Source organism: Anguilla rostrata, chromosome 10 (assembly GCF_018555375.3).
Source record: "Anguilla rostrata isolate EN2019 chromosome 10, ASM1855537v3, whole genome shotgun sequence".
In the NCBI taxonomy this organism is placed as follows: Eukaryota; Metazoa; Chordata; class Actinopteri; order Anguilliformes; family Anguillidae; genus Anguilla; species Anguilla rostrata.
The window spans coordinates 1,398,673-1,424,397 of NC_057942.1; the positions used below are offsets into that span (position 1 = coordinate 1,398,673).

The following is a 25,725-nucleotide window of genomic DNA, read 5'->3' on the forward strand; positions in this document are numbered from 1 at the left end:
TTGTAGTGAAGATGCGAGCCCAACCCTATGTCCCGGGCTCAGGCTGTAGCCGTTCGCTTAGATGATGACATCCTGCCAGTTAGCGGGATCCTAATAATATCAGCCGCAATCTTTCTACGTGCTGATGATGATGATGATGATGAGGAGGAGGGGGCGGCCTCGTCTGGTGTTGTCACCTACTGTGCACGCACCGTTTTCGTTATCCCCGTTGGCTCGCGCGCGCTGTTTCGCCGCAGCGTTTTAAGTTTGCCGTTTCTGCGTCTGAGCGCCTGTTCGCGGAGGCCGCAGTGACCGCTGCCGACAGCCGCGCACCTGTCAGAATTTAGACGGGGACGTTCCGTTCGTTCCCTCCTCGAACTAATCTGTTCCCTTTGGCCATCGTGGCAACCAACGCTGTGGCTAATCCCCGGTGCACCCCATTAAAGGATTTTCATTCGAAAGCATTTGAGTAATTTCGAGCGGTTTCGGAAGCTGGGAACACACGTGAATCCACTGGTTAACACATAGATGCCTGTTTTATTTCAGTTTGTTTCCTGTATTTGGTATGCTGTTACTTTTGGCGCCATAACCATGAAAACCAGTTTTTGGCGTACCATATCAAGGATATTTTTAAACCGCCATTTGAGTAATTCTGAGACGTTTCAGATATTGGGAGCGTACGCAGGCCCTCTGGTTGAGCCGGAAGGCTGTGTTAGCGGTGGACGGTGGAGACTGCAGTGATTTGTAATTTGAGACCAGCGTTTCTGAAGCACAATCAGAGCTCTGTGTGAGGGACAGGGAGGAGGTAGAGACCAGCGGGGATGGACACCAGCAGGTCGCATCAGACGGGCCGAACTCTACGGGGCATGGAGGGGGGGGGGGGGGGGGGGCAGTGATGACACTACTGGGGTGGGGGGGGGGGGGTGATGACACTGTGGGGCATGGGGGGTGATGACACTCTACCGGGAATGGGGGTTGGGGGAGGGGGGGGTGATGACACCATGACACACTGACACACAGCCCCCCCCCCACCCTTCCAAAAAGTGTTCTGTAGTCTCCTGGGCTGGGGGCTGTAAGGTGCCTTTGGCCTGTGTGGCTGATGGACTCTGGCTCTCCCTGGCCGGACCCTGACTCATTCTGTGCTGAGTCATTCACACACTTTTCAGTCTCGGGCTGACTGAGGAACAAGAATCACCTGCAGCTTCCAAAATAAATGGTCACTTAGGTACCAGAACTTCCTTTCTTCGTGGTGGCATGCAGGAAATTGCACACTGTTTACAGAGGGCATTCTGGTGAATTTGGCCCACTTCCTGTATTGAATCGGTAATTTGATGCTCACGAAAATAGTCCACTGTCAGGCAGCCGTTGTGTCACTTCCTGCAGTGAGCGAGCGAGCGAGCGTCGCTCCCCTGGCGTCCTTGCTTGTGGGCCCCTCTCTTGAGTTCCGGAACCTTCCGCTGTGTGCTGTGTGGCAGGCCTTGGCTCTGGTTCCAGACGCTGCCATTGGCCGGGTCGTTCAGCGAAAGTGGCTCAGTGCTCGGAATCGCTCGCCTGCTGGGCGGGGTTGCGTCCCATCTGCAGCAGACTGCCCCGTACCTGCCCCCGTCCCGCTAACTGCAGTGCGTAGCTGCCCCCACCCCGCTAACTGCAGTGCGTACCTGCCCCCGTCCTGCTAACTGCAGTGCGTACCTGCCCCCGTCCCGCTAACTGCAGTGCGTACCTGCCCCCATCCCACTAACTGCAGTGCGTACCTGCCCCCATCCCGCTAACTGCAGTGTGTACCTGCCCCCACCCCGCTAACTGCAGTGCGTAGCTGCCCCCACCCCGCTAACTGCAGTGCGTAGCTGCCCCCACCCCGCTAACTGCAGTGCGTAGCTGCCCCCATCCCGCTAACTGCAGTGCGTAGCTGCCCCCACCCCGCTAACTGCAGTGCGTACCTGCTCCCATCCCGCTAACTGCAGTGCGTAGCTGCCCCCACCCCGCTAACTGCAGTGCGTAGCTGCCCCCATCCCGCTAACTGCAGTGCATAGCTGCCCCCATCCTGCTAACTGCAGTGCGTAGCTGCCCCCATCCCGCTAACTGCAGTGCGTAGCTGTCTGTAATGTCATGTAAGGTGCCTGTGTGAAACTAACCCTGCAGTCCTCCTTCTGCCTACCGCGGAAAGTTGAGGTCGTGCTCCCACAATGCACTCTGGCCCCCTGGGAAGCCTGTTAAAAGCCCTGCCAGAGGCAAGGGGGGGGGGGGGGGCAGAAGTGCTGGTTCTGCCCCTCCCCACCCCCGGTCACCCACAGTGCTGAGCCTCATCCCTGAGCTTCTCTCGCCTGACGCCCATCGCAGTAGCTCTCGTGTTTGGAGGAGCCCCCGCCCTGTCCTCACGCGAGCTAACGCCTGTCTTCCTGGAGTCGGGCTCCGGCCAGCTTTCCCCTGGAAACGCTGCGGCTGAGACCTCAGCCTGCGATGGGGGAACGTTGCTGTAACGTTAGCCGCACGTCCCAGATGGAATCGATTTAAAACGCGCCTGCTAAATGGCGTAATGGATGTTGTTCCCCCCCCCCCCCCGGGCTGAACGAGTGTTGGGCGCTCTGAAATCAATATCTCTAAAAACAAACCTGGAGTGCAGATGTAGCGGTTCAGCGCTAATGCCCCCTGCATTAAGCCTGCTGTAGCTCTCATAGCACTGGCACTAGCTCGAGTTTTTAAAGGTAGAAATGCCAGAAAAGTAGCCAGTTGATTGAATGATAGCTGTTTTAATCTGTGCAAATGTGTGTTATCAGTATTCTCAGTGAGGGGGGGATAAGCGGACCCCTCTTTTGGTGGTCACTGGTCGCTCAGACTCCGTGTAGTTGTTTGTTGGCGTTGGCTCCAAGGTGAAGCCGCTTGTTTCGCACGTAGCAGATCTGATGTGAAGCTACAGCAGTACGGTCACAGAAAAGTGACCGCTGTCTCCTTCGCGGGGGGGTTTTGGCCCGGGTAGCGGACCCCTCAGAGTCGCCCCCTATAGGTTTGGGGAGGGAGAAGCCTGCTGGTTCAGGGCTGTGCTCCTGGGGGGGCTGTTCTGTTTCAGGGTTTCATGCTGTCCTCTGCTCTTGTTATTTAATTAGCCCGGTCGTTTATCTGGCTGAGTTACGAGCTGCTGCAGCAGCCTGCCCTGGTACCCTGGCTGGAAAGGTTTTACTGTGGGCTGGCACAGGAGAGAACCAGCGCTGCTCTTTACTGCTGTTTATAAAATCATGCTGGGTGAAGCAAAAGACTAGATCTCACCCCCAGCACACTACCCATCAGCTTCAGCTCAGTCACAGTCCTGCCTGGACCAGTCTAGATCTCCTGCCCAAGTTGTGACAGGGCACTAGAGGAAATTACAGTTCTCTTCTACATCCAGTCTGATGTGACGTGGAAATTAGTGACGATATGTGTGACCGTCTGCATGTCCTGTGAATTCTGCCCGCGCTCTTGTTGCCCATTGTACCTCTCTGTGTGTTTTATATGTGGTTGTATCTGTGGGAAACCCTGGAAGCATCCTGCTGTCAGTGCTGCAGGTGGGCGGGGTCCCCGCTGTCAGTGCTGCAGGTGGGCGGGGTCCCCGCTGTCAGTGCTGCAGGTGGGCGGGGTCCCCGCTGTCAGTGCTGCAGGTGGGCGGGGTCCCCGCTGTCAGTGCTGCAGGTGGGCGGGGTCCCCGCTGTCAGTGCTGCAGGTGGGCGGGGTCCCCGCTGTCAGTGCTGCAGGTGGGCGGGGTCCCCGCTGTCAGTGCTGCAGGTGGGCGGGGTCCCTTGCCGGCTCGTCCCAGGGTTTATGGGACACCTGTCTCCCCAATAACATCCCGTAACTGGGAACCCACTTTGCTCCCTGTCAGGATGAAAGGCTTGATGCGTCTCCCTGCCTGTCTCTGGGTCCGGTGTGAGCTGTCTGAGTCTCTGGGTCCAGCTGTCTGAGTCTCTGGGTCCAGCTGTCTGAGTCTCTGGGTCCAGCTGTCTGAGTCTCTGGGTCCAGCTGTCTGAGTCTCTGGGTCCAGCTGTCTGAGTCTCTGAGTCTCTGGGTCCAGCTGTCTGAGTCTCTGGGTCCAGCTGTCTGAGTCTCTGGGTCCAGCTGTCTGAGTCTCTGGGTCCAGCTGTCTGAGTCTCTGGGTCTGGTGTGAGCTGTCTGAGTCTCTGGGTCCAGCTGTCTGAGTCTCTGGGTCCAGCTGTCTGAGTCTCTGGGTCCAGCTGTCTGAGTCTCTGGGTCCAGCTGTCTGAGTCTCTGGGTCCAGCTGTCTGAGTCTCTGGGTCCAGCTGTCTGAGTCTCTGGGTCCAGCTGTCTGAGTCTCTGGGTCTGGTGTGAGCTGTCTGAGTCTCTGGGTCCAGCTGTCTGAGTCTCTGGGTCCAGTGTGAGCTGTCTGAGTCTCTGGGTCCAGCTGTCTGAGTCTCTGGGTCTGGTGTGAGCTGTCTGAGTCTCTGGGTCCAGCTGTCTGAGTCTCTGTGTCCAGCCGTCTGAGTCTCAGGGTCCAGCTGTCTGAGTCTCAGGGTCCAGCTGTCTGAGTCTCAGGGTCCAGCTGTCTGAGTCTCTGGGTCCAGCTGTCTGAGTCTCTGGGTCCAGCTGTCTGAGTCTCTGGGTCTGGTGTGAGCTGTCTGAGTCTCTGTGTCCGGCTGTCTGAGTCTCTGTGTCCGGCTGTCTGAGTCTCTGGGTCCAGCTGTCTGAGTCTCTGGGTCCGGCTGTCTGAGTCTCTGGGTCTGGTGTGAGCTGTCTGAGTCTCTGGGTCCAGCTGTCTGAGTCTCTGGGTCCAGCTGTCTGAGTCTCTGGGTCCAGCTGTCTGAGTCTCTGGGTCCAGCTGTCTGAGTCTCTGGGTCCAGCTGTCTGAGTCTCTGGGTCCAGCTGTCTGAGTCTCTGGGTCCAGCTGTCTGAGTCTCTGGGTCTGGTGTGAGCTGTCTGAGTCTCTGGGTCCAGCTGTCTGAGTCTCTGGGTCCAGCTGTCTGAGTCTCTGGGTCCAGCTGTCTGAGTCTCTGGGTCCAGCTGTCTGAGTCTCTGGGTCCGGTGTGAGCTGTCTGAGGGATTTGGCTTCATAAGAAGCTCCCGTCGTATGTGAGGACGGGCTGGAGGGGAGCCGGGGCATCTGAGGTGATGGAAGGAGCCGTTTGTTTGGCCCCCGGGGGCCCGCGCTGTAGAGGAGGGTCAGCAGTGTGAGTGACTAATGATGCTCCGGACGGGCAGAGATGCTTTATCAGGAGAATCTCTCTCTCTCTGTTTCTCCCTCTCTCTCTGTTTCTCTCTCTCCCCTCTCTCTCTCTCTCTCTCTGTTTCTCCCTCCCTCTCTCTGTCTCTCCCTCTCTCTCTGTTTCTCTCTCTCCCCTCTCTCTCTCTCTCTGTTTCTCCCTCTCTCTCGCTGTCTCTCCCTCTCTCTCTGTTTCTCTCTCTCCTCTCTCTCTCTCTCTCTCTCTCTCTTCTCTCTGCCGCGCATGGAAAGCTGTTCAGGCAGAGGTGGGAGCTCATGAATAATGGATGCTCATTGGCTGTTTGCAGTTTGGTTTCGATCCGATTGGCTGTGGGCCGGGAGAGAAGCACTGCATCAGGAGGTCGTTTGGAGGTGAAAGGCGCTCCCGTTCTCGGCCCTGGCATTTTTGGGAACGCGCCGGAGTTAAGGAGCCGGCCTGTCTTTTGGACCCGACCCGGGGCAGTGTGACGGCCTGCAGGGTGCAGCATTGGGATAGAACTGTCCCGTAGAGCTGCAGGGTCTGCTGGGGCCCCCAGCCCTGGTCCCGGAGAGCCACAGGGTCTGCTGGGGCCCCCAGCCCTGGTCCTGGAGAGCTTGGGACCCCAGCAGAGTTAATCAGCACTTAGAGTTGGTTATGCAGTTAACGGGCCCCACCCTTCGTGAGGTGGAATGGAGAAGCCAGCCCTGGGGTTTCGGGGTCAGGCAGCCCCCGTGTTCGGGTTCGGCATGCAGCGCCGGGTTTCAGGGTCGGCTGTCTGGCCCCGGGGTTTCGAGGTGTCAGGGTGCAGGGACCCCCTGTGGTTCTGGGTTAGCTGGCAGCCCTTGGTTCCGAGGTTCAGGGTCTGCAGGGCCCCCCTGTGGGTTTGCAGGGTTAGCTGCAGGCCCTTGGTTCGGTTAGGCTGAAAGGCCCCCTTGTGGTTTTGGTAAAGGGCTGCAGGCCCCCTGTGGGTTTCGGGGTTCAGGGCTGCAGGCCCCCTGTGGGTTTCGGGGTTCAGGGCTGCAGGCCCCCTGTGGGTTTCAGGGTTCAGGGCTGCAGGCCCCCTGTGGGTTTCAGGGTTCAGGGCTGCAGGCCCCCTGTGGGTTTTGGGGTTCAGGGCTGCAGGCCCCCTGTGCGGGGGAATGTCTCTGAGCAGCCTGGGTAACAGCGCTGGGCGGTTCAGAGCTACACAGGACGCTTCAGTCCTTTAGACAGCAGTAAAGCTGCTGCAGATCACTCTTTACACAGGGCCTCCTTTTCCACCAGCCTGCAGGACAGAAAGTCTTCTTCATGCGGCTGAATGTTTTGGTTTGTGATGTGTTGTGCTGCAGGAATGTGTTTCATATATCCATGTGACCCCCGCCCCCTGGCCAGGGCGCTGAGGCAGGTACAGGTATCCACCCGTACCTGCATTTATGAGCTGGTATGCAGTTACATGCAGGTATTTGCTCGTACATGCATATCAACACAGGTATGCATTTATATGCCGGTATGTGCTCATACATGCATATGAGTACAGCTGTGCTTATATATGCAATGGCACATGCATTTATATACAGGTAGGCTCAGATAGGTACAGGTACGTACATGCTGGTATGCATAGGTATGCACAGGTACATGCGTTTATACACAGGTATGCGCAGGTATGCGCAGGTACTTGCGTTTATACACAGGTATGCGCTGGTATATGCAGGTATGCGCCGGTGCACGTGTTCATACACAGGTTCATACACGCGCACACATGTCCTGAGCCTCCTCCTCCTGAGCTGTGTCCCTCTCTCCCGCAGATCCTGACCTTCGAGACCAAGAACCCGGCTGAGTTGGCAGAGCGTCTTCGGGCCGTCTGCGGTAACCAGAGCAACGCCTATGCCCGCCTGCTGGAGTACCGGCTCAATGCCCTGCGCGGCCTGTGGGGGGCGCAGCGGCAGCTGGCGCTGGAGGAGCAGCAGGAGCGGGAGGGGGCCGGGGGGGACGAGGAGGCGCTGGCCCTGCTCAAACGGCAGGGCCTCCTGCAGCAGCCGGAGCAGGCCCCCTTCACCTCCCGCATGGGCCTCCTGCTGGTCTTCCCCCTCCTGCAGTCCCAGTCCCGCAGCGACCCCACCCTCTGCAGCATCACCGCCGAGGTCAGAGTTCAGCCCTCCTTACCGCCCCCACCGCCCGTGTGGAGCGTGTCAGTCTGCCCACGGAGTGCTGAACACGCTTCGTGCTGAACACGCTTCATGCGTGCTAACCTGTGTGTGAGCTCCGTGTTCTTTCTCTGCTCTGTGGATTTTATGTGAAGCAACGCGAAGCAAACGACCCTTTGGGATGTTTGCCCAGCGTTCCATTCAGACAGTCAGCACACATGCTTATCTAGAGGGTCTTGCACAGTTGGCAGTGTTTTTATCAAAATTGAAGTCTTCTCATACAGCGGCTTATTTGCTGAAGCACTGTAGGTTATGTGCTTTAATCACGGGACAAAGCCAGCTGTACTCTGGTGCAGGTTCTCCTGTATCACTTTCTGCTCTGCTGTACTCTGGTGCAGGTGCTCCTGTAACACACTCTGCTCTGCTGTACTCTGGCGCAGGTGCAGCAGTAAGACACTCTGCTGTACTGTGATTCAGGTCCTCCTGTAACACACTCTGCTGTACTGTGATGCAGGTGCTCCTGTAATGCGCTGTACTCTGGTGCAGGTGCTCCTGTAATGTGCTGTACTCTGGTGCAGGCCTCCTGTAATGCGCTGTACTCTGGTGCAGGTGCTCCTGTAATGCGCTGTACTCTGGTGCAGGTTCTCCTGTAATGCGCTGTACTCTGGTGCAGGTCCTCCTGTAATGTGCTGTACTCTGGTGCAGTGAAGCAACGCGAGTAACGATCTTGATGTTTCACTTATGCAGGCACCATGCTCTGAGTCTGTACTGTGGTGCAGTGTTTCACATTAACATCTCTGCTGTACTCTGGATGCAGTGTGCTCCTGTACAAGCTGCTGTACTGTGATGCAGGTGCTCCTGTATGTGCTGTACTCTGGTGCAGGTGCTCCTGTAATGTGCTGTACTCTGGTGCAGGTGCCTGTAATCTGCTGTACTGTGTCAGGTCCTCCTGTAATCGCTGTACTGTGTGCAGGTGCTCGTAATGTGCTGTACTCTGGTGCAGGTGCTCCTGTAATGTGCTGTACTCTGGTGCAGGTGCTCCTGTAATGTGCTGTACTCTGGTGCAGGTCCTCCTGTAATGCGCTGTACTGTGGTGCAGGTGCAGCAGTAACATGCTCTGCTGTACTCTGATGCAGGTCCTCCTGGCCTGCCTGCGGGACTGCCAGCCGCTCAGCCTCAGTAAGGAGCCTGCAGACTGTCTGAACGGGCTGGAGAGCCTGCTGTGCTCCTGGCTGGAGGAGGAGCCCGCCCACAGACCCGCCCCCTCCCCGCTGCACACCCACAGGCAGAGGGAGAACGCCGCCGCCGCCCTGGTGGCCCTCGCCTGCGCCAGGTGAGTGATAGCGCCCCCTGCAGGAGAGGCTGTCCACCCGCAGGTCTGCGTGAGTAGCTGAGGGTGAGGCTCTGCTCCAGTTCAGGAAGCTCTTTTAAACTCCAATTAACTGGAAAATCCTCACAGAATATTCTAGGCCATGATTTCAGATCCATTCATTGAATTTCAGTGAATGTTTCTGAATTGAAATGGAATTGATCCCTGACCCTAGTTACCAGCTGTTGTGCTTGACCTTTGACCCCTGAATGTTCTGCTTGGGCCACCCCGGACCAGAGCTCCGGTAAACCCCAGTAAAGTGAAAGGGCTTCTGGGAGTTGCACATGAGCAGTGTGAATCCCAGTAGAGTAGTGTGTTTAAGTGTGATGAAGTAGCCCCCCCCGCTGGTGTGATGGGCGTGGCTGTGAGCGGTTTTGCTGTGGGGGGAGGGTGCTGGTTTTTTTGGGGGGGTGGGGGTGCTGTTTGTGAATGAGCCCGGCTGCTTTGCGGACACGGCGAGCTGCTCTGTCCCAGCCGGGGATCTCTGTTGCCGCTGACAACCGCACAGCAGCACGTGTCAAAACCAGAACCTGCTTCTCTGTGTCCTCTCTTTGCGGGGCAGCGATGCCCTGTCGCTACAGAGAACCATCCAGCCTGCGGGCTTTCGCTCCAGTGCCATCCTCTGATTAGAGCGCTGCTGGTTTTTTTGTGTGTTGTTGTTGCCCCTCATCCCCCCCCCCCCCCCACACTCCCCTCGCTCTGTCACACTGGTGCTTAGCAGCGGGACGCACACAGGCTGTTCTGAGCGTGCTCGTGTGGTCTGGCAGGTGCCGGCTCGCACACGTGCAGATGAAGCTGGGTGGGTTACCAGAATGGCAGGAGGGAAAGGGTGTAAATTTAGGAAAATAAAAGCGAGTTTAAACATCACAGACACAGGGTCCCACCAGACACAGCGGCGTGGGGCGAGGGATGACCCCGGTGCCGTGGGGAGCAGTATTTGCACACTTTTGCAGGCTTGGTGGTACGATGGGATGATGTCACCTGTCTGTCTCCGGGGGGGTGGGGGGTGGGGGGGGGGGGGTGTTGGGGGGCACTGATCCAACTGAGTCACTGATGACTGAAGGTTATGTCAACAGCATGGCTCAAGGCCATTAATACTGTACAGTGCGCACGTGCACACACAGACATGCATACGCGCACACACACACACACACACACACACACATACACACACACACACACAGGCCTGGGTGTCGCTGAGGCCTGGGCGTTTCCTGACTCGGCCCCCCTGCTCTGTCCTTCCTCCAGGGGCTCGCTGAAGACCTTCATCCACACTGTTCACCTGCTCCAGAGGCAGACGGACCTGGGCCAGCTTCCTGTCGCCGATGTCCTGTACAGGTAACCGGTCGCCCCGATGCACCGCCAACCAATCGCGTAATGTTCTCAGGACGTCTGGGAAACTTCCCTGGATGTGGAGGCTGGGGCACTGACGTGTGATTGGATGAGCAGGCTGTGGCTCCGCCTCCTCTGACCGCTCCTCTCTGTTGTGACAGGCTGCTGTTGCTGGAGGGCGGGCCCGGGTCCCCGTCCTGCCTGCTGGGGGGCAAGCACAGCGTGTCCTGGGGGTTCGAGGACATGCTCCCCGCCCCGGACAGCAACGCCACGGGAGCCGAGAGCAAAGGTGAGCGCCCCGCCCCACGGCATTCTGGGAGCTGGGAGGACGCACGCTGACTGAGGCGCACTTTAGTTCTGCAGAATTACAGCACAGCATGGCACTGAGTGTTACTTCCTCTGAAACCCTGATTAGACAAATTAGTGTGTGTTTGTGTGTGTGTGTGTGGATCGGTGGGTGTGTGTGTGTGTGTGTGTGTGTGTGAGTATGCGCATGCGTGAGGAGTGTGTGTGTGTGTGTGTGTGTGAGTGTGTGAGTATGCACAGGGAGTGTGTGTGTGTGTGTGTGAGAGAGAGAGAGTATGCGCTGGTGTATTTGGGCTGATTTTCAAATATTCATTTTCTTGCTCAGCACAGCCTCTTAGATTAAAGAAGGGGAAATCAAGGACTTTGAAATGTTGTAGAAATGTTAACAGACATGTTTTAAATTGCATTTTTAATTAGTTATTTATTCATGTTTTTGAGAGATATTGAAAAGCCCTGACTAGCTGAACCGATCCCCGTAAATGTTTTCCTGCGATGCCCTGTGCTGAGAGGAGGCGTCTCCCCCCGCCCTGCAGCAGCGAGGCCCTGTGTGTGTAATGAGGCTAACTGCACGGCCTGCTGCTTCAGCTCTGCTCATTTGTGTAATCGTTCGCCATGCAAATCCCTCCATCTTCTTCTGATACTGAAGCTCTCTTTTCACCGCACCGCTAGAAACAGTTTGACTCATCATTAGCAATGTGATGCCAGCTATTATCCTGTGTGTGTGTGTAAGAGATAGATACAGTCAGTTTTGTGTGTGTGTGTGTCTGTCTCTCTTTATATGAATGCGCATTTATATAGTGAGAGTGTGTGTATAGGGTGGCTGTGTGTTTCAGTGTGTGCGTATAGAGTGTGTGTGTGTGTGTATGTATTGGGTGAGTCAGCCTTTCAGTGGAAAAGGATGACATCAGGTTTATATGCAGTGTTACGGGGGGGTGGGGGGAGTTCTCTCCTGGCCCTTTTCTTCACTCGGTCCTTGTTTCAGCTCACTGAAAGGCCCTTACCCACAAACCCGAGGTCTGGAGATGAAAGGGTTAACCCTCCCGTGCTGGGCGGGGCTTGTCCCGAGGCTCCTGCTGTGATTGGCAGCGGCGTTGCCCGGCGATCTCTCAATCGTTAGTGTCACCTTGGCAGGGCCCGGAGACGAGAGGACAGATCGAGCCCCTCTGCAGGGCAACCTGAGCCGAGGAGGCCGCATTCAGAGGCAGCCAATCACAAGGGCCCGCCTCGTCCACCGTGCTCTTTGATTGGCTGACGCTCAAGGGCAGCCGGTGAAACATGCGCCACTGTCCAATCCAGCCCATCCATTTAGGGACACAGTCTGTTAAATCCGTGACTGTTCAACCAATCGAGAAATGATGGGATATTCCATCCAGTGCCTTTAATGCCTGAAAGCTCAGGAAGAGCAGAAGCATGGGTTTCTCAGTGCCGTATTTGAGAGCAGCGGTTTGGGGATGATCCGCGGGTTAGGGGAACTTGCGCCCTCTGCAGGTGGGTCTCTGTAACGGCTCTGTGGCAGTGCTGTGTTGAGGCTCAGAGTAATTAATGTAATTTCGGTAATGAAGGGGCTGTGGGAGGAGGCGGGGCTGCAGTTAAGAGGCTGTCGACGGCAAAAGGAAGCGGTGTTTGATCTGCGCCCTCTCCCCCCCCCCCCCCCCCAAGACGCTGACCTGGGGCGCTGCCTGGCGACGGACGGGCTCTATCTCTACACCACCAACTCCTTTGGGAAGGGGGTCAGCAAGCTGGGCTCCGGGCTGCATGGGACTCTGCGGTAATACGATATGGCCTCGCTGGAGCTCTAAAAATACTCCCCCCCGCACCCCCCACCCCCCCTCACTCCTCCAGTCCTCCCCCTGGGGTACAGAGCACCGCCGCTCTGCTGAGGAGGAGGAGGAGGAAGAGGGAGGGCTGGAAATGTGCCCAGTGTGTGTGCTTCACTGACTGCCATGCTCAATTGTATTGTAGTTAACATGTAATTGGGAAATAATGTATTGGTTCGTTGTGTGTCATGTGTATGTGTGTGTGCTGTGTGCATGTGTGTGTGTGTGTCTGTGTGCGTGTGCGTGTGCGTGTCTGTGTCTGTGTGTGTGTGTGTGTGTGTGTGTGTGTGTGTGCATGTGTCTGTGTGTGTGTGTGTGTGTGTACATGTGTGTATATCTCTACATCTCTCTCTTTCTCCAGCGGCTTTGTGTACTGTCGGAATGAGGAGCTGGAGGCTGGCTGGGTGGTGTTCAGCAGCGGGCGGCTCCTCCACCGGCCCGCCTCCTTCGACACCAAACCCCATCAGCTGTGCCAAGTCATCGACCCCTTCACCCTGCAGGTGTGCCCCCCGACCGGTGACCCTAACCCCCACCCATCACACCCCCAAACCCAAACGCTGACCGCCCTGCACCTCAGACTCAGAGTTGTGGATTTCTGTTGGCTGAATCCAGGCTGGTGTAGATCATGCCCTGGTGGCGTATCTGAGTTCTGTGTGTATGTGTAAGTGGCTGTATCCATGGTATTGGCTGTGAAGGTGGAGAAGCGCTGTTTTTCATTGGCCCTCACCGTGGCGATGGGTGTGTCGCAGGTGTGTCAGATCGTGCCCATGCCCGCCCACCACTTCCCCGTGGGCAGCAGCCTGACCACGCTGCACCTGTGCTCCGACGGGTCCTACCTGTACTGGGTGTGGTCCCCGGCCAGCCTTAACGAGAAGACCCAGAAGGGCCACTCCGTCTTCATGGACGTCTTCACGCTAACGGTGAGCCCAACGCTCCCCGCTGCTGGCTGTGGGTTTGTTTATGATGGTGATTTGGTTTTTCGAGTTAGCATTTATTTGTGAGTCAAAGTTGAGGAGAAATTTTAAAGGAATAAGAAATAGAATATGAGCACTGTAGGGAGATGCTGGGAGATGTAGTTCTGAAATGTGCTGCAGCAAATTAAGTGTAACTTGGCTTCCCACACAGAAATGTGTCATTAAGTGTAGGGAATGCTGGGTAATGTAGTTCTGAAACCCCCGGCAGACTCAGACGGGCCTGTGCGTGGCCGAGGTCCTGCAGGAGAGGGTGATCCTGACGCGGAAGGAGGGCGAGTCGTCCAAGTGTCTGAACGACCTGCTGCTGAGCCGGATGTCCCGCTTCCGAGCGTCGCACTCGGCCACGCTGGCCGCCCTCACGGGCTCCACCATCACCAACACCGTCAAGGAGGAGCAGTCCGGTACGCTGGCACCGCCCCACCCCGCACCCCACCCGGTCCCGTCCCATCCCACCCCGCCTCGCGCCCCGTCCCCGTTTACTCTGTTTAAAGGACGATTCCTCTCTTTCATATTTTGCTGGGGGGTTGTGTTTCTCGTGGGTGGGTTCGGGGTGGGATTGCCCCCATATATGTCTCCCCTTGGCCTGCCTTATGACCCTGAGTGAGCAGCGTTTGTCCCCTGTGGAAACTGAAGACACAGTTTGAGTGAGACCGCTGGGCTGTGTTAAGGCCTCTCTCCCCCTGCAGCGGTGAACACCAGCTGCGGGCTCTCCCTGAAGACGCTGCGGAAGACGCCCATGTACGTGTGCGGGACGTACCTGGTGATGCTGGCATCGCCCCCGGGGGTGTCGGGCAGCTCCGCCACGCGCTCCCTGTTCGGGGGCACCAGCGGCCTGTCCTCCCTGAAAAGTACGAGCCAGCGTTACGCGCTTTTATTTTGTTTTTCAGCTCCCCGCCGTTTAGTTTAACCCGCTTTTATTCTGCTTTTCTCCGCTGTTTAATTTGACTGGAATTTATTTGCCTTCTTGTCTTTCCCCTGAGAGAAACCCAAATCCATGCACTCTTATTTGCAAACTTTATTTGCCTTCTTTAGAATGAAACTGTTCTGTCTTTGTGACCTAGTCCTGTTTTTGACCATTCCTCCGTTCTCTTTTTTATCCATGCCTGCTTGCCCTCTCTCCCCCTCTCTCTCTCTCTCTCTCTCTCCCCAGTCCTGGCTTCCAGTCTGGTGTTTAGCCTGGCCGACGGGCAGTTCAGTAGCCGTGCCGACCTCATCGACGCCCCAGGCAGCTCGCTGGGTCGAGGGGCGCAGGTGTCTGGATTGGGTAGGTAATCCTGTGTGCTGGGTCGAGGGGTGCAAGTGTCTGGGTTGGGTCAGTAATCCTGTGCGCTGGGTTGGGTAGGTAATCCTGTGTGCTGGGTCGCTGGGTCAGAGGGTGCAGGTGTGAGGGTTGGGTAGGTAATCATGTTGGCTGGGTCGCAAGGTGCAGGGGTGAGGGTTGGGTAGGTCATCCTGTGCGCTGGGTTGGGTAGGTAATCCTGTGTGCTGGGTTGCTGGGTCAGAGGGTGCAGGTGTGAGGGTTGGGTAGGTAATCATGTTGGCTGGGTCGCAAGGTGCAGGTGTGAGGGTTGGGTAGGTCTGAAATTGCCGTTCTCTCTAGGGGCCTGCTACGACTCCCTGAACAACCTGATCTGGACCTGCTCCAGCGACTACATGGACCAGTGGTGTAACCCTGGCAACCAGGCCTTCCACCACGTGTGCCACAGGCTGGGGGTCAGCCACATCATCAAAGAGCCCAAAGGTGAGAGGTCAAAGGGGCGTGGCCTCTGCCATTCTGCCAATCGGTGAATCCCCACATTAAGGGGAATTTAAGTGGGTGGTGAGTAGCTGGTATTGCCCTTCTTCAGTGCTGGTTAGCGTTTGGGTGGCAAATGCTTGCTCCGGTCTTGTGGTGTTCCCCCCTGGCCCTGGAGAACAGGGTCTGCTGGTTTTCACTGTTATTCAGCCCTGCGTTTGCCAGTTAAATCAGCCGATCACACAGTTAAATCAGCTCGGCTGCTTTCCTGGGTCTGCGCTGGCTGCTGAATTCAAGGTGAAAACCAGCCGAGGAGCAGCAGACCCTGCGCCTCTCCAAGGGCGAGGGTGTACACCGCTGCTCTGGTCCTGTACAGTTTAACCATAGTTAAAACCGTAGCCTATACAAACGCTTTGTACAGGATAACAGTGCTCAGTTATAAGTAAGGACAGTTTGAATTTGCTTGCTTTTCAGTCATTACATTAGAGCCCATTACTGGCACTAGGTCGCAGTTCCTATCCTGAGCGACTCACAGTAACCTCATTTATATGGAGCATTTCATGCATTTCAGCTCCAAGTGCTTAACGTGGGAGGGAATGTAAGGATTAAGATTGAAAACCGATAAATCCATGCAAACGAGGTCTTTACCTCAAACAATCAACACAATTTTAAAAGGGTTAATTGTTAATTCACCAGCGGAATGGCTAGACTGAAAACTTTTCAATTTTATGAACATTTTTTGTCTGGTTTCATTCATCTGTGAGACTGTTCCAATGTCTAGGGTCCTTATTCCACCATGTAAATACAAAGCAGGCTAATATTTTCTGTTCTGTATTTGCATACTTTTCTCATACTCATGTATTCTACTGTTCTATGTTAACTGGATTATTATATTTTTATGCATCTATTTTGTTATTTCTCTGTTAATCTTCTCTTTTGTCTCATTTTATCTGAAAGTGGTCTGAACATGACGTTGAAAATGATGAGTGTTTTATTTTTTTGCTCCCGTAACGCCCACAGAAGAGACGGTGGCGACGGGCGAGGTGATAAACCAGCTGCTGCACCACGTGGGCGCCATGTGCATCCACCAGCTCAACGTGCTAGCCGCTAGCAGCAGCAGCCTGCCCGTGGGCGCCTTCCTGGGGAAGCAGCACCCCATCGAGGCCCAGCACTTCAGCAGCATCTGCGACATCATGGAGAAGGCCATGGTCAACGGGGACACCTGCATCATCCGCTGCATTCTGGTGGTGTTCCAGGTGAGCGCCGGTCCCCTAGTCCAGGCGTCCTGTCTTTAGCACGTTAGCATCCTGTGTTTAGCACGTTAGCGTTATGTGTTTAGCATGTTAGCATCCTGTGTTTAGCATGTTAGCTTTATGCATTTAGCACGTTAGCGTTATGTGTTTAGCATGTTAGCATCCTGTGTTTAGCATGTTAGCTTTATGCATTTAGCACGTTAGCGTTATGTGTTTAGCACGTTAGCATCCTGTGTTTAGTTTAAGTCTCTGTGTTTGGCATCCTTTCTTCACCTTTAGCGTGTCACGTTAGGTACTGACATTCTGTGCTTAGCACCCTGTGTTTAGTGCCCTGTGAACAGGGTCTGAGGGATGACTGTGCTCCTCTACCCCTCCGTGCTCAGGTGGTGTTCAGGTTCTTTAACCCGCAGTCGGAGCAGAACCGGGAGAGCGTGCGGCGGTCCGGCCTGCTGCTCTGGCAGCTGCTCATGGCCCCCGTGGATCAGATAGGAGCCGAGATCCAGGGGGAGGTGTGCCTGGCTATCAGGTACCGCAGCACGCTAACACACACACACACACACACACACACACACAAATTCACACGCACACATTCACGCACACACACGCACAGGCGTGCTGAGACATATTATGCACTCTCTCACAGAATTAAACTGATATTAAAGTACAGAAAGGTGCTTGTTGTGTTTATAGTAATGCATTTAGAACATTGTTTTTCTATTTTCTGTTAAAGCTCGGGGTTGAACATCTTGTATCAGGGAGAGACTGAGCTGAACAACCTGTTAAAGCTGGTTCTGACCGAAGGTGAGCTGCTCAACAACAACAGCCAATCAGTGCGCTGAAAATGAGGCCTGTCACAGTTCGGTGTTTAAATGCCTGATCAGAACATAATCTGAGCAGGGCCTGATCAGTGCCTCCTGGTGAATTGTGGGTAGTGTAGTTTCTGAGTAAAGCGCATGCGTTTCCAGGAGACCGGAACAGCGGGTTGTCCCAGCTCCGCGACGTTATCCTCAACAACCTGGCCGACCAGCTGCAGAAGAACCGTTTCGGGAGTGAGGATGACGACCATTACAGGTAAGGGCTGTCACCTGGTTTTCCTGTTTTCCTCTGCCATATCTGTCTTTCTAACACTTCTATCTTTTCCTGCTTAATTTCGGGTTTATTTGCCTAATGGCATAAGAGGTTTTAATACGAAGTTGTGAATGTTGTGCACTACTAATGAGTGGAACAGAAATGAGAATAGCGATAAAAAAACTAAACTGAGTTTCCTTCATCGTCTGTGGCAGAGTGGAAATACTGGCCCATCGTTTCGCCATTTTGGCTCCACGTCATGTGACCAGGCTTGCAGCGGTCTCTTTGCATTGCAGTGTGTTTCTGTGGCTGCTTGATTGATGTCTGTCTCTCGCTCTGCTTTTTCCTGACCTTGTGCGCCCCCTGCAGGCTCAGTGATGAACTGCTGCACTGCATTCTGAAGACGGTGGTGCGCGAGTCCTGCCTGCTCATCACCAAGTGTCAGACCGTCTCCAAGGACGACTTCCAAAAGCTGCTCTCCACCGTGCCGGTGCGTGAGCTGCTCTCTCCCGCTCGGTGCTGTTCACTGTTGCCAGGGTGACCCACTCTGTGCTGTTCACTGTTGCCAGGGTGACCCGCTCTGTGCTGTACCAGTATCAGTATTGTTGGCGTCCTGTGGTCCCTTAACTTACTCCATAATGTTTTATGTCAGTTTATTTCCGTCACTTCTGGAAAATGACCATAATGTTGTTATAAATATCGGTCAATCAGAGTAATTTAATTTCAGTTCGCTGAAACAAAACGGACTCCTACTCCAGCTACGTCTGTTCAGAAGTCAGATTGCAAGTCAAAATTTGTGAATTAAGCCAGCGAACAGAGTTTTTTTTGGGCTTGCTTGCGACTGAGTCCATGGTCCGCTGGTCCATGTTGTGTGTTTGATTGACACATCCTGCGAGCGTCCAGCCCTAGCCTGCTTCCCTTAGTCACGGACCCAAGGTGACCTTGAACATCCGTCCCATCTGAGTGTTGAGTGCTGGCATTGATTTTCTGCAGAGTGCTGGCTCATTGGGTTTGTGTGAGTAAGGACACACAGGAAGAGCTCTCGTACGCATCGCGGGTATAACTCTGACCCGCCTGTCTCTCAGACCTGCTTCAGATGCTTGGAAATGTGTTATCCCTTTTACACCAGAAGTACCAGCAGGTTTCTGATGCATTTCACCCAGTTGTGTTGCCCCGCCCTGTTTCGCCCCGCCCCCCGCCCCGCCCGTGCAGGTGGCCTCTCCCAGCCTCCGCTACCTCATGGCCGTTCAGAACCACCTGCTCAGCAACACGGTTCTGATCCGGCCCGACGACGGCGATGACAGCGACAGCTCCCTGCAAGGGGAAACAATGAAGGTACAGGTAAACATCCCCTTTAAGTTCCCATTCTGCCGTCTTGCCTCCCCTTTAATTACCCCCCGCCTCCCCTTTAATTACCCCCCGCATCCCCCCCCCGAGAGCGGGCTGCAGCAGTGGCTTCTGGGAGCTCTGCGCTGTAGCTGAGTGAAGAGACTTCTCAGAAGCTTTCTTTTGCGTGTCTGTTTGTGTTTTCTCTGATCTCCTGCTTTGTGATAAGAGCTGACTGTGACAGTAAAATTCCTGCAGTGACGTTCCCTTGATGGTTTAACATCATCTCTGTTCAGCTGGGGAAAGTGTTTGCGGTTACAGAAGCGTGTGTGTGCTTCTGCCTTTGTGTGCGTGTGTGCGTGTGTGTGTGTGTGTGTGTGTGCGTGTGCGTGTGCGTGCGTGTGCGTGTGCGTGTGCGTGTGCGTGTGCGTGCGCGTGCGCGTGCGCGTGTGTGCGCGTGTGTGCGCGTGTGTGCGCGTGTGTGCGCGTGTGCGCGTGTGTGTGCGTGCGTGTGTGTGTGTGTGTGTGCATGTGTGTGTGCATGTGTGTGTGCGTGCGTATGCGCGTGTGTGTGCGTGCGTATGCGCGTGTGTGTGTGTGTGTGTGTGTGCGTGCATATGCGTGTGTGTGTGTGTGGGTGCGTGTGCATGTGTGTGTGTGCGTATGCGTGCGTGCGTTGTGTGAGCGTGTGTGTGTGTGTGTGTGTACACGTTTGCGTGTCCAGGACCTGCAGACCAGCATCCTGTCTCTGGCTGCTAAGATCCTGGTGGGCTGTGACGAGGTTCTGGAGACCCTGCAGCAGGTCACCACCGCCCTCATCAACAGCGACATCGCCGATCGGGAGAACAGGTACCTGCCGCACACCCTGGAGACACCTGTCCCACGTCGTCTTCGTCTCCTCCCACTCCTCCTCCCTCCGCCTCCCTCCCTCCCACTCCTCCTCCCTCCTCCTGACTCCTCCAGGGGGAGAGAGCAAACGTAACGCTTCTGACTTTGACCAGACGACTCCTCCATTCTTTGAGCTGAATGTGGTTTGATAAGCTGTTCAGATGTGGCCTACATTTTAAGTCTCTCAGCTCTGGTCCAGGAGGCCCGCTCTGTTCAGTTTGGCTCGCTTAATCAGACCTGATTGACCTGTCAGTTGAATACTATTATGGCTCAATGAATCAGGTCTAATTAAGCTTTGAGTTGAATACTGATTTGGCTTAATTAGAAAGATCCGATTGAGCTTTTGATTGAATAATTGATTTGTATTTAAATAGTCACCCTGATTGAATTCTGAAGTGAATGTTGATTTGGCTCAAATAAGCACGTCTGATTGAATACTTGATCGAATTGTTATATGGATTTGACATTTTGACATTTGACTGTTATAATACCTGCAAAACAAATGTCTGCTTCTGTGTGTATTAAAATATGAGGGAGAACATGCTTCTTAACTTCACAGTTTAGCTTATGTAATAATTAAAAAGAAAATTTGTGTTCAGTTTAATTATTATGATTAATTATGCATTCACTCATATGTTTGTACCTTTCTTGCTAATTAAGCTTGATTAATTGATACTGCTGCTTTGGACTGATTTAGCTGCCAGACATTAATAGATGTGCTCTCTATTTTTTGTTATATACAATCAAGGCAATCACAAGTCTTTCAGAAAGTAATCTCAAATTGCTAACCCTCAGGAGAAATCAGATCAGATCCAGATCAGTCCCCATTTAGCAGGGCAGTTAAGCGTGATTCATTTAAAAAAGCGATAGAATTGAAGACCCAGACACACAGAGACACACTGTGCCAGTCACACTGTGACTTGGGAAGGCTGGTGTGAGGGGGTTGGGCGGTACCCAAGGCTCCGTTTGAGTGACGCTTTTCCGTCGCGGCGGACAGCGACTGCGCGGAACGTCCTCCGTTTGACACTCTGCTGGGGTCTAAATCAGTGGTTGAGTATTGTGATGTCACAGAGGCCCGCATCTCTCTCTCCCTCTCCTGCCACTCCCCCCCCCCCCCCCCCCCCCTCCCCCCTCCCCTCCAGGTTGAAGGGTCTGGAGCAGGTAACCAAGGCGACCATGCTGGGCCACCTGCTGCCGGTGCTGCTGACCTCGCTGATGCACCCCAACCTGCAGACGCTGACCCTGGCCGACGTGCTCATGCCGCAGCTGGTGCAGCTGGTGCTGTACACCAGCCAGGTGGGGGCGCCACCCGCTTTAACCACCGCATTCGGTCGTGTTTCAAGCTCGGTTGATCATAGTGGACGATCGTCCCTGTAAACATGAAGGTGACGGTGTCCCTGTGCTCTGCTGTGTTCTCCCAGACTGCCTTGCTGCTGAAGACCCAGTCCCCTCTCTTCAGCGACGGGGCCGCCTTGGCCGGAGGATCCGCTGGCCAGAGGGGAAAGCTGCCCCCTGTGGATGACAGGTAGTACTGCAGCCCTGATTGAGTGGAGCTCACAGAGCCTCAACATGCAGAAAAACAGAAGTGAAATGTGACTGTAGAAGGTTAATAGAGAATAACCAGGGTAGACACACGGAGGGTGACACAGTACCAGCCTGTGTTAGCCTGTGCTTGGTGCAGTGCAGTAGGCCCCCATACGGGCAGGTCCGTGACCATGGTAACGCTGAGGGCCGTTTCCTGGGTTACCCCCAGCTTGCGGACGCTGGAGGAGAGGGAGGAGCCGGGGTTCCTGACGGGGCTGAAGATCCCCGCCCCCTGGGCCGCGGGGAAGACGGTGGAGACGGTGCACCCTGTGCGGGACAACTACAAGTTCAAAGAGACGGTGCACATCCCCGGGGCCCGCTGCCTGTACCTGCGCTTCGACCCCCGCTGCTCTTCCCAGTACGACTACGACAAGGTAGGCCCCGCCCTGTCCCGCCCCGTCCCATCTGCCCCATCCTGCCCATCCTGCCCCTTTTGCCCCTCCCACACTCACAGTATGACTCTTACAAGGTAGGCCCCGCCCTGCCACCCCCGCACTCAGCCCTTCACTTGCAGTAGTGCGCCTGTATTTTCACTGAAGGCACTCGCACTGCTGCTGTCTGCAGTCCTGATTTACGCATTCAGCTCTTAGCCTTGGGGCTGCAGATGGAGCATGGCTGCGCAGCTGAACCTGCCCCCCCCACCCCCCCCCCTTCGGCTGCTAGCAGCACAGTCAGACCCTCACGCTGTAAAACCCCAGTGTAAATCACGCTCGGTGTGATGGAGGAGTGCGGTTCTGCTGACTGTGCTCCTGTGCGCTGAGAGCGTTGCGCTGCTGTCCCTGCAGCTGGTGATCTACGCCGGGCCCAACACCAACAGCCGCAAGGTGACGGAGTACGGCGGGAACACCCTGGGCTACGGCAGCCGCAGCGTGCTGGGGACCGGCTGGCCCAAAGACCTGGTCAAGGTGGGGACCCCCCCGAGCAGCCGCACACACCCCCTCACCCCACCCCGCCTCACACGCAGTCTTACCCAGAGTCCTCTGCTTCAGGTGGAGGGCGACACCGTCACCTTCTCCTTCGAGATGCGGAGTGGGCGGGAGCACAACACACCGGACAAGGCCATGTGGGGCTTCTCCTGCACGGTCCGCGCCCAGGTAACCAGGATGCAGCCGGGTTCCGCACGCCGTCGGGGGGAGGTGGGGGGGATTGGGGTTGGCCCCGAGCGCTGAGCGCTGATTGGGTGGAGTAGTCTGGCTGCGCTGCAGGGGTTTATGGGTAAAAGCAGAAAGGGAATGAACGCAGTGAGGTGTGTGTTTCTGGTCAGTCTGCACTGACTCTACCTCTTAGTTGTTCTCTTCTTTGTCTGGATATTCCTCCTCCTTCTTGGTCTCTCTGGTTTTACGATCCCCTTTTTCACTATTTTTTCTCCTTGTCATTCTTTATCCACGTCCTCTTCCTTTCCAATCTTCCCTCGCTCCCCCCCCCCCCCGTGCAGGAGTCCTCGGAGGACGTGTCGGGGGGGCTGCCGTTTCTGGCAGACCTGGCGCTGGGCCTGTCCGTTCTGGCCTGCTCCATGCTGCGGATCCTGTACCACGGCCCGGAGCTGACCCGCGAGGAGGAGGCCTGTCAGGACCTGCTCTGCTCCAAGCTGCTGCAGAGGTCAGCCCGCCCGACAACGCTAATGCTAACAGCGCTGTACTGCTAATGCTAACGGGGCTGTACTGCTCTCCCTGCTAGAAGCGCTAATGCTAACAGCGCTGTACTGCTAATGCTAACGGGGCTGTACTGCTCTCCCTGCTAGAAGCGCTAATGCTAACAGCGCTGTACTGCTAATGCTAACGGTGCTGTACTGCTCTCCCTGTTAGACATGCTAATGCTAACGGTGCTGTATTGTTCGCCCTGTTAGAGGTGCTAACGCTAATGGTACTGTATTGTTCTCCCTGTTTGACATGCTAACGCTAACACTGCTGTACTGCTCTTTGTCTTATAGGTGCCAGTGGCAGGTGGAGGCTAACGGCGCCATCTCCCCCGCCCTGACGCCCAGCCCCTCCCCGCTGCCCCCCCTGACCATCGAGGAGGACCGGGAGTTCATCTACCCCACCGACGTGCTGATACCCCCGCCGGGGCTGATGCCCGGGGCCTACTTCGACCTGCCGCGCATCCGCCTGCCCCCGGGAATCATGGGACGGCTGCGGGAGGTCTCGGGGAGGGCGCGGCCGCAGTTCCGGCCCAGCATCAAGTAAGAGCCCCGCCCACTTTCCGCCTCCTCGCTCAGCAACGGGCCGTACCTAACTCTGACCCCTGACCCCTAACCCTAACCCAACCTGGGTCAGACAATTATCACAAAAACACTTCAGTTACCAGCAAATCTTCCCGTAGATTACTGGCAATTTTTAAAGACAATTTTATTACACTAACAATCAGACGAAAAACATATTTCATATGTTTGTGCATTTTTATTTTTGTGTATGTTCCCGTAGAGATTCTGCAGGATTCAGCAAGAGTGATTTTAAACGTATGCAGTATATTGCTCATCCTGTTGTCCAGTGTCCCAGTGACAGTATTTTTTGTCTGTCGCATTCGTACCTCAGACGGGGTCTTCCGCTCCCCTGCAGTTAATTAACGCGTCTCCATGGTAACCGCTTGTGTTTGACCCCGGGTGCCCTGTGCCGTCGCTCCGGAGAACAGGAAGAGAGGGAGAGTGACAAACGACAAGCTGGGGGTTAGAGAGCGAGGGAGAGTGATGCGTCCTGCCAGAAATAGAAGGTGGAGTGGCGTTTGGAGTGGCCTGTCTCTCCTTTGACCTGCCGGGTCAGGGCACTTCCGTGGGATGATAGTCTTTGAAATTTTGCCTCTGGAACATTGTGTGATACATGATATGCATTCCAACAATAATGCGGTAAATGCGGGGGAGATATCACCAGCATATTTGAGTGTGATTTCAGTTTTCATGAGTTTTTTTTATAGTTTTAACAGTTTAGCAGTTTTACCAGTTTCCTCAACAGTGTACACAAACTGCGGGACCCGATAGTCTTGAGTCTTCACTTCATTTTCACGTGTGAAAACTCTGCAGTCTGTGTGTAGGAGACGCAGCGGATATTCTTGGCTGGGCTGGTGTGTGAGGCGGGTTCTGCAGGCTGGGCTGGTGTGTGAGGCGGCGGGTTCTGCAGGCTGGGCTGGTGTGTGAGGCGGGTTCTGCAGGCTGGGCTGGTGTGTGAGGCGGCGGGTTCTGCAGGCTGGGCTGTGTGTGAGCGGGTTCTGCAGCTGAGCTGGGCGGGGCGGGGCGGGGCGGGGCGGGGCGGGGCGCGGCTGGGCCACAGCCAGGAGTTTTCTCTGAGACTGAATCGCTCTTTTGAGCGTCTCTGTCGGAGAAGAAGTGAACAGGATGCGGGAATAATGAAGGGGTCCCGAAGGGGGGGGGGGGGGGGGGCCGGCTCGTTTGGGACCTCGCGGGGCCTCGGGAAGCTCAGGTCGGGGTTCTGTTTTACGCCCCTGAGCGCAGGTTTCGCTGAGTCATCGCGCTCTCTGTTTGTTTAGATTTTTCCAGCGCTGAGTAAAGCACCCGCGGCTTTTATCCGCTTCCAAAAAAACCCCAAAAAAATCGATCAGCCTTCCTTTCCACACGGTGAGAGCTGTCTCCGCCCTGTTTCACGCGCTCTCCGGCGCCCCCTGCAGGGAGGTGATCCGGCCGGACGTGATGGAGGAGGTGATCGTGTCCTGCGTCATCAAGCACCTGGCGCTGGTGGACGCGCTGCAGTCGCTGGTCAACTTCCAGTACCGCGAGGAGCACGCCGAGGAGCACGACCTGCTCTGCAAGATCATGGCCGAGACCTTCAAGAAGATCAACGCCATGGAGCGCCAGCTGCAGGTAACCATGCCGACCCGGCGCAGCGATGCGCAGCCGCTGCTGTGAGGGAGCTCGATGGCATCGATCGCTCGGCTCATCCATTATTCAGGAAGGGGGTGGGCCTTACCCAGCGCAGCACATGTAACCTGTGTGTGTGTGTGTGTGTGTGTGTGTGCGTGTGTGTGTGTGTGTGTGTGTGTGTGTGTGTGTGTGTGTGTGTGTGTGTGCGTGTGTGTGTGTGTGTGTGTGCGTGTGTGTGTGTGACTCCAGAGTGTGGCAGAGCTGGAGCAGAAGTGGCAGAATGAGGTAGAAGAGGCTCAGCAGGGAAAGCTGGAGAACAACAATCCCTTCTTCCATGATTACCACTTCTTTGAGGTGAGCATTTAGACCCCACCCCCCCGGTCAACCCAGTCCCCCACCCCCCCGGTCGCCCTGTCCCCCCCCCTCTGCCTCTGGGCCTAATTCAGTAGCAAAGCACCTGGGACTCAATTTCCCACAATTCCTGGTTTTCTAGAACAAAATGAAGGAGTTGGAGCTGCTCTGCTCCTTGAAGGAGGTGCCTTTGGACTGCAGCGATCTGGAAAACGTGGTGCTGGCTCTCAGGTGAGACGGAATGGATCCCCTCTGACTCCTCCTGGATAAATACTGAACTTTAATCACAGCTTGCTTATAGCAGAAGGAGGTTGTCACTGCGTCGCCATGGCGACCGGGTGTGAGTGGCAGCTGAGCTCCTCCCGTTTCCCCCGCAGGGAGAAGTTCTTCCAGGAGGTGAACTCCCTGCAGCGCAGTGCTGCTCCTCTGGCCAAGACCAAGGCCCTGGTGAAGAGCCTGACCAACCGGACCGAGCTCCTGCTGCACGTCACACGCCCACTGCAGGAGCTGGCAGCACCCCACCGCACGCCAGTACCCCCACTCCCACACACCCACACCCCACGCAGGAGCCTGCGGCACGCCACGCACGCCAGGTACCCCCACACCCCATCCCCGCAGGGCTGACGCACGCCACGCACGCCAGGTCCCAC

At 55.6% G+C, this 25,725-nt stretch overlaps 1 protein-coding gene across 1 annotated transcript in view; it reads left to right on the forward strand.

The window, feature by feature from the left end:
* Positions 1 to 25,725, forward strand: part of LOC135264609 (probable E3 ubiquitin-protein ligase HECTD4) — a 54,951-nt gene that overhangs the window by 2,064 nt on the left and 27,162 nt on the right. Inside the window, exons 2-31 of the mRNA XM_064353345.1 lie at positions 6,926 to 7,261; positions 8,401 to 8,597; positions 9,882 to 9,971; positions 10,127 to 10,254; positions 11,931 to 12,039; positions 12,450 to 12,588; positions 12,838 to 13,008; positions 13,271 to 13,463; positions 13,749 to 13,910; positions 14,213 to 14,326; positions 14,663 to 14,803; positions 15,818 to 16,053; positions 16,434 to 16,576; positions 16,781 to 16,851; positions 17,016 to 17,121; positions 17,488 to 17,608; positions 18,331 to 18,459; positions 19,169 to 19,293; positions 20,475 to 20,628; positions 20,754 to 20,857; positions 21,086 to 21,290; positions 21,702 to 21,821; positions 21,906 to 22,010; positions 22,352 to 22,515; positions 22,847 to 23,095; positions 24,532 to 24,724; positions 24,974 to 25,078; positions 25,218 to 25,306; positions 25,453 to 25,598; positions 25,645 to 25,668. Of these exons, the coding sequence (XP_064209415.1) occupies positions 6,926 to 7,261; positions 8,401 to 8,597; positions 9,882 to 9,971; positions 10,127 to 10,254; positions 11,931 to 12,039; positions 12,450 to 12,588; positions 12,838 to 13,008; positions 13,271 to 13,463; positions 13,749 to 13,910; positions 14,213 to 14,326; positions 14,663 to 14,803; positions 15,818 to 16,053; positions 16,434 to 16,576; positions 16,781 to 16,851; positions 17,016 to 17,121; positions 17,488 to 17,608; positions 18,331 to 18,459; positions 19,169 to 19,293; positions 20,475 to 20,628; positions 20,754 to 20,857; positions 21,086 to 21,290; positions 21,702 to 21,821; positions 21,906 to 22,010; positions 22,352 to 22,515; positions 22,847 to 23,095; positions 24,532 to 24,724; positions 24,974 to 25,078; positions 25,218 to 25,306; positions 25,453 to 25,598; positions 25,645 to 25,668 (4,369 nt within the window). The remainder of the gene's footprint in view (positions 1 to 6,925; positions 7,262 to 8,400; positions 8,598 to 9,881; positions 9,972 to 10,126; positions 10,255 to 11,930; positions 12,040 to 12,449; positions 12,589 to 12,837; positions 13,009 to 13,270; positions 13,464 to 13,748; positions 13,911 to 14,212; positions 14,327 to 14,662; positions 14,804 to 15,817; positions 16,054 to 16,433; positions 16,577 to 16,780; positions 16,852 to 17,015; positions 17,122 to 17,487; positions 17,609 to 18,330; positions 18,460 to 19,168; positions 19,294 to 20,474; positions 20,629 to 20,753; positions 20,858 to 21,085; positions 21,291 to 21,701; positions 21,822 to 21,905; positions 22,011 to 22,351; positions 22,516 to 22,846; positions 23,096 to 24,531; positions 24,725 to 24,973; positions 25,079 to 25,217; positions 25,307 to 25,452; positions 25,599 to 25,644; positions 25,669 to 25,725) is intronic.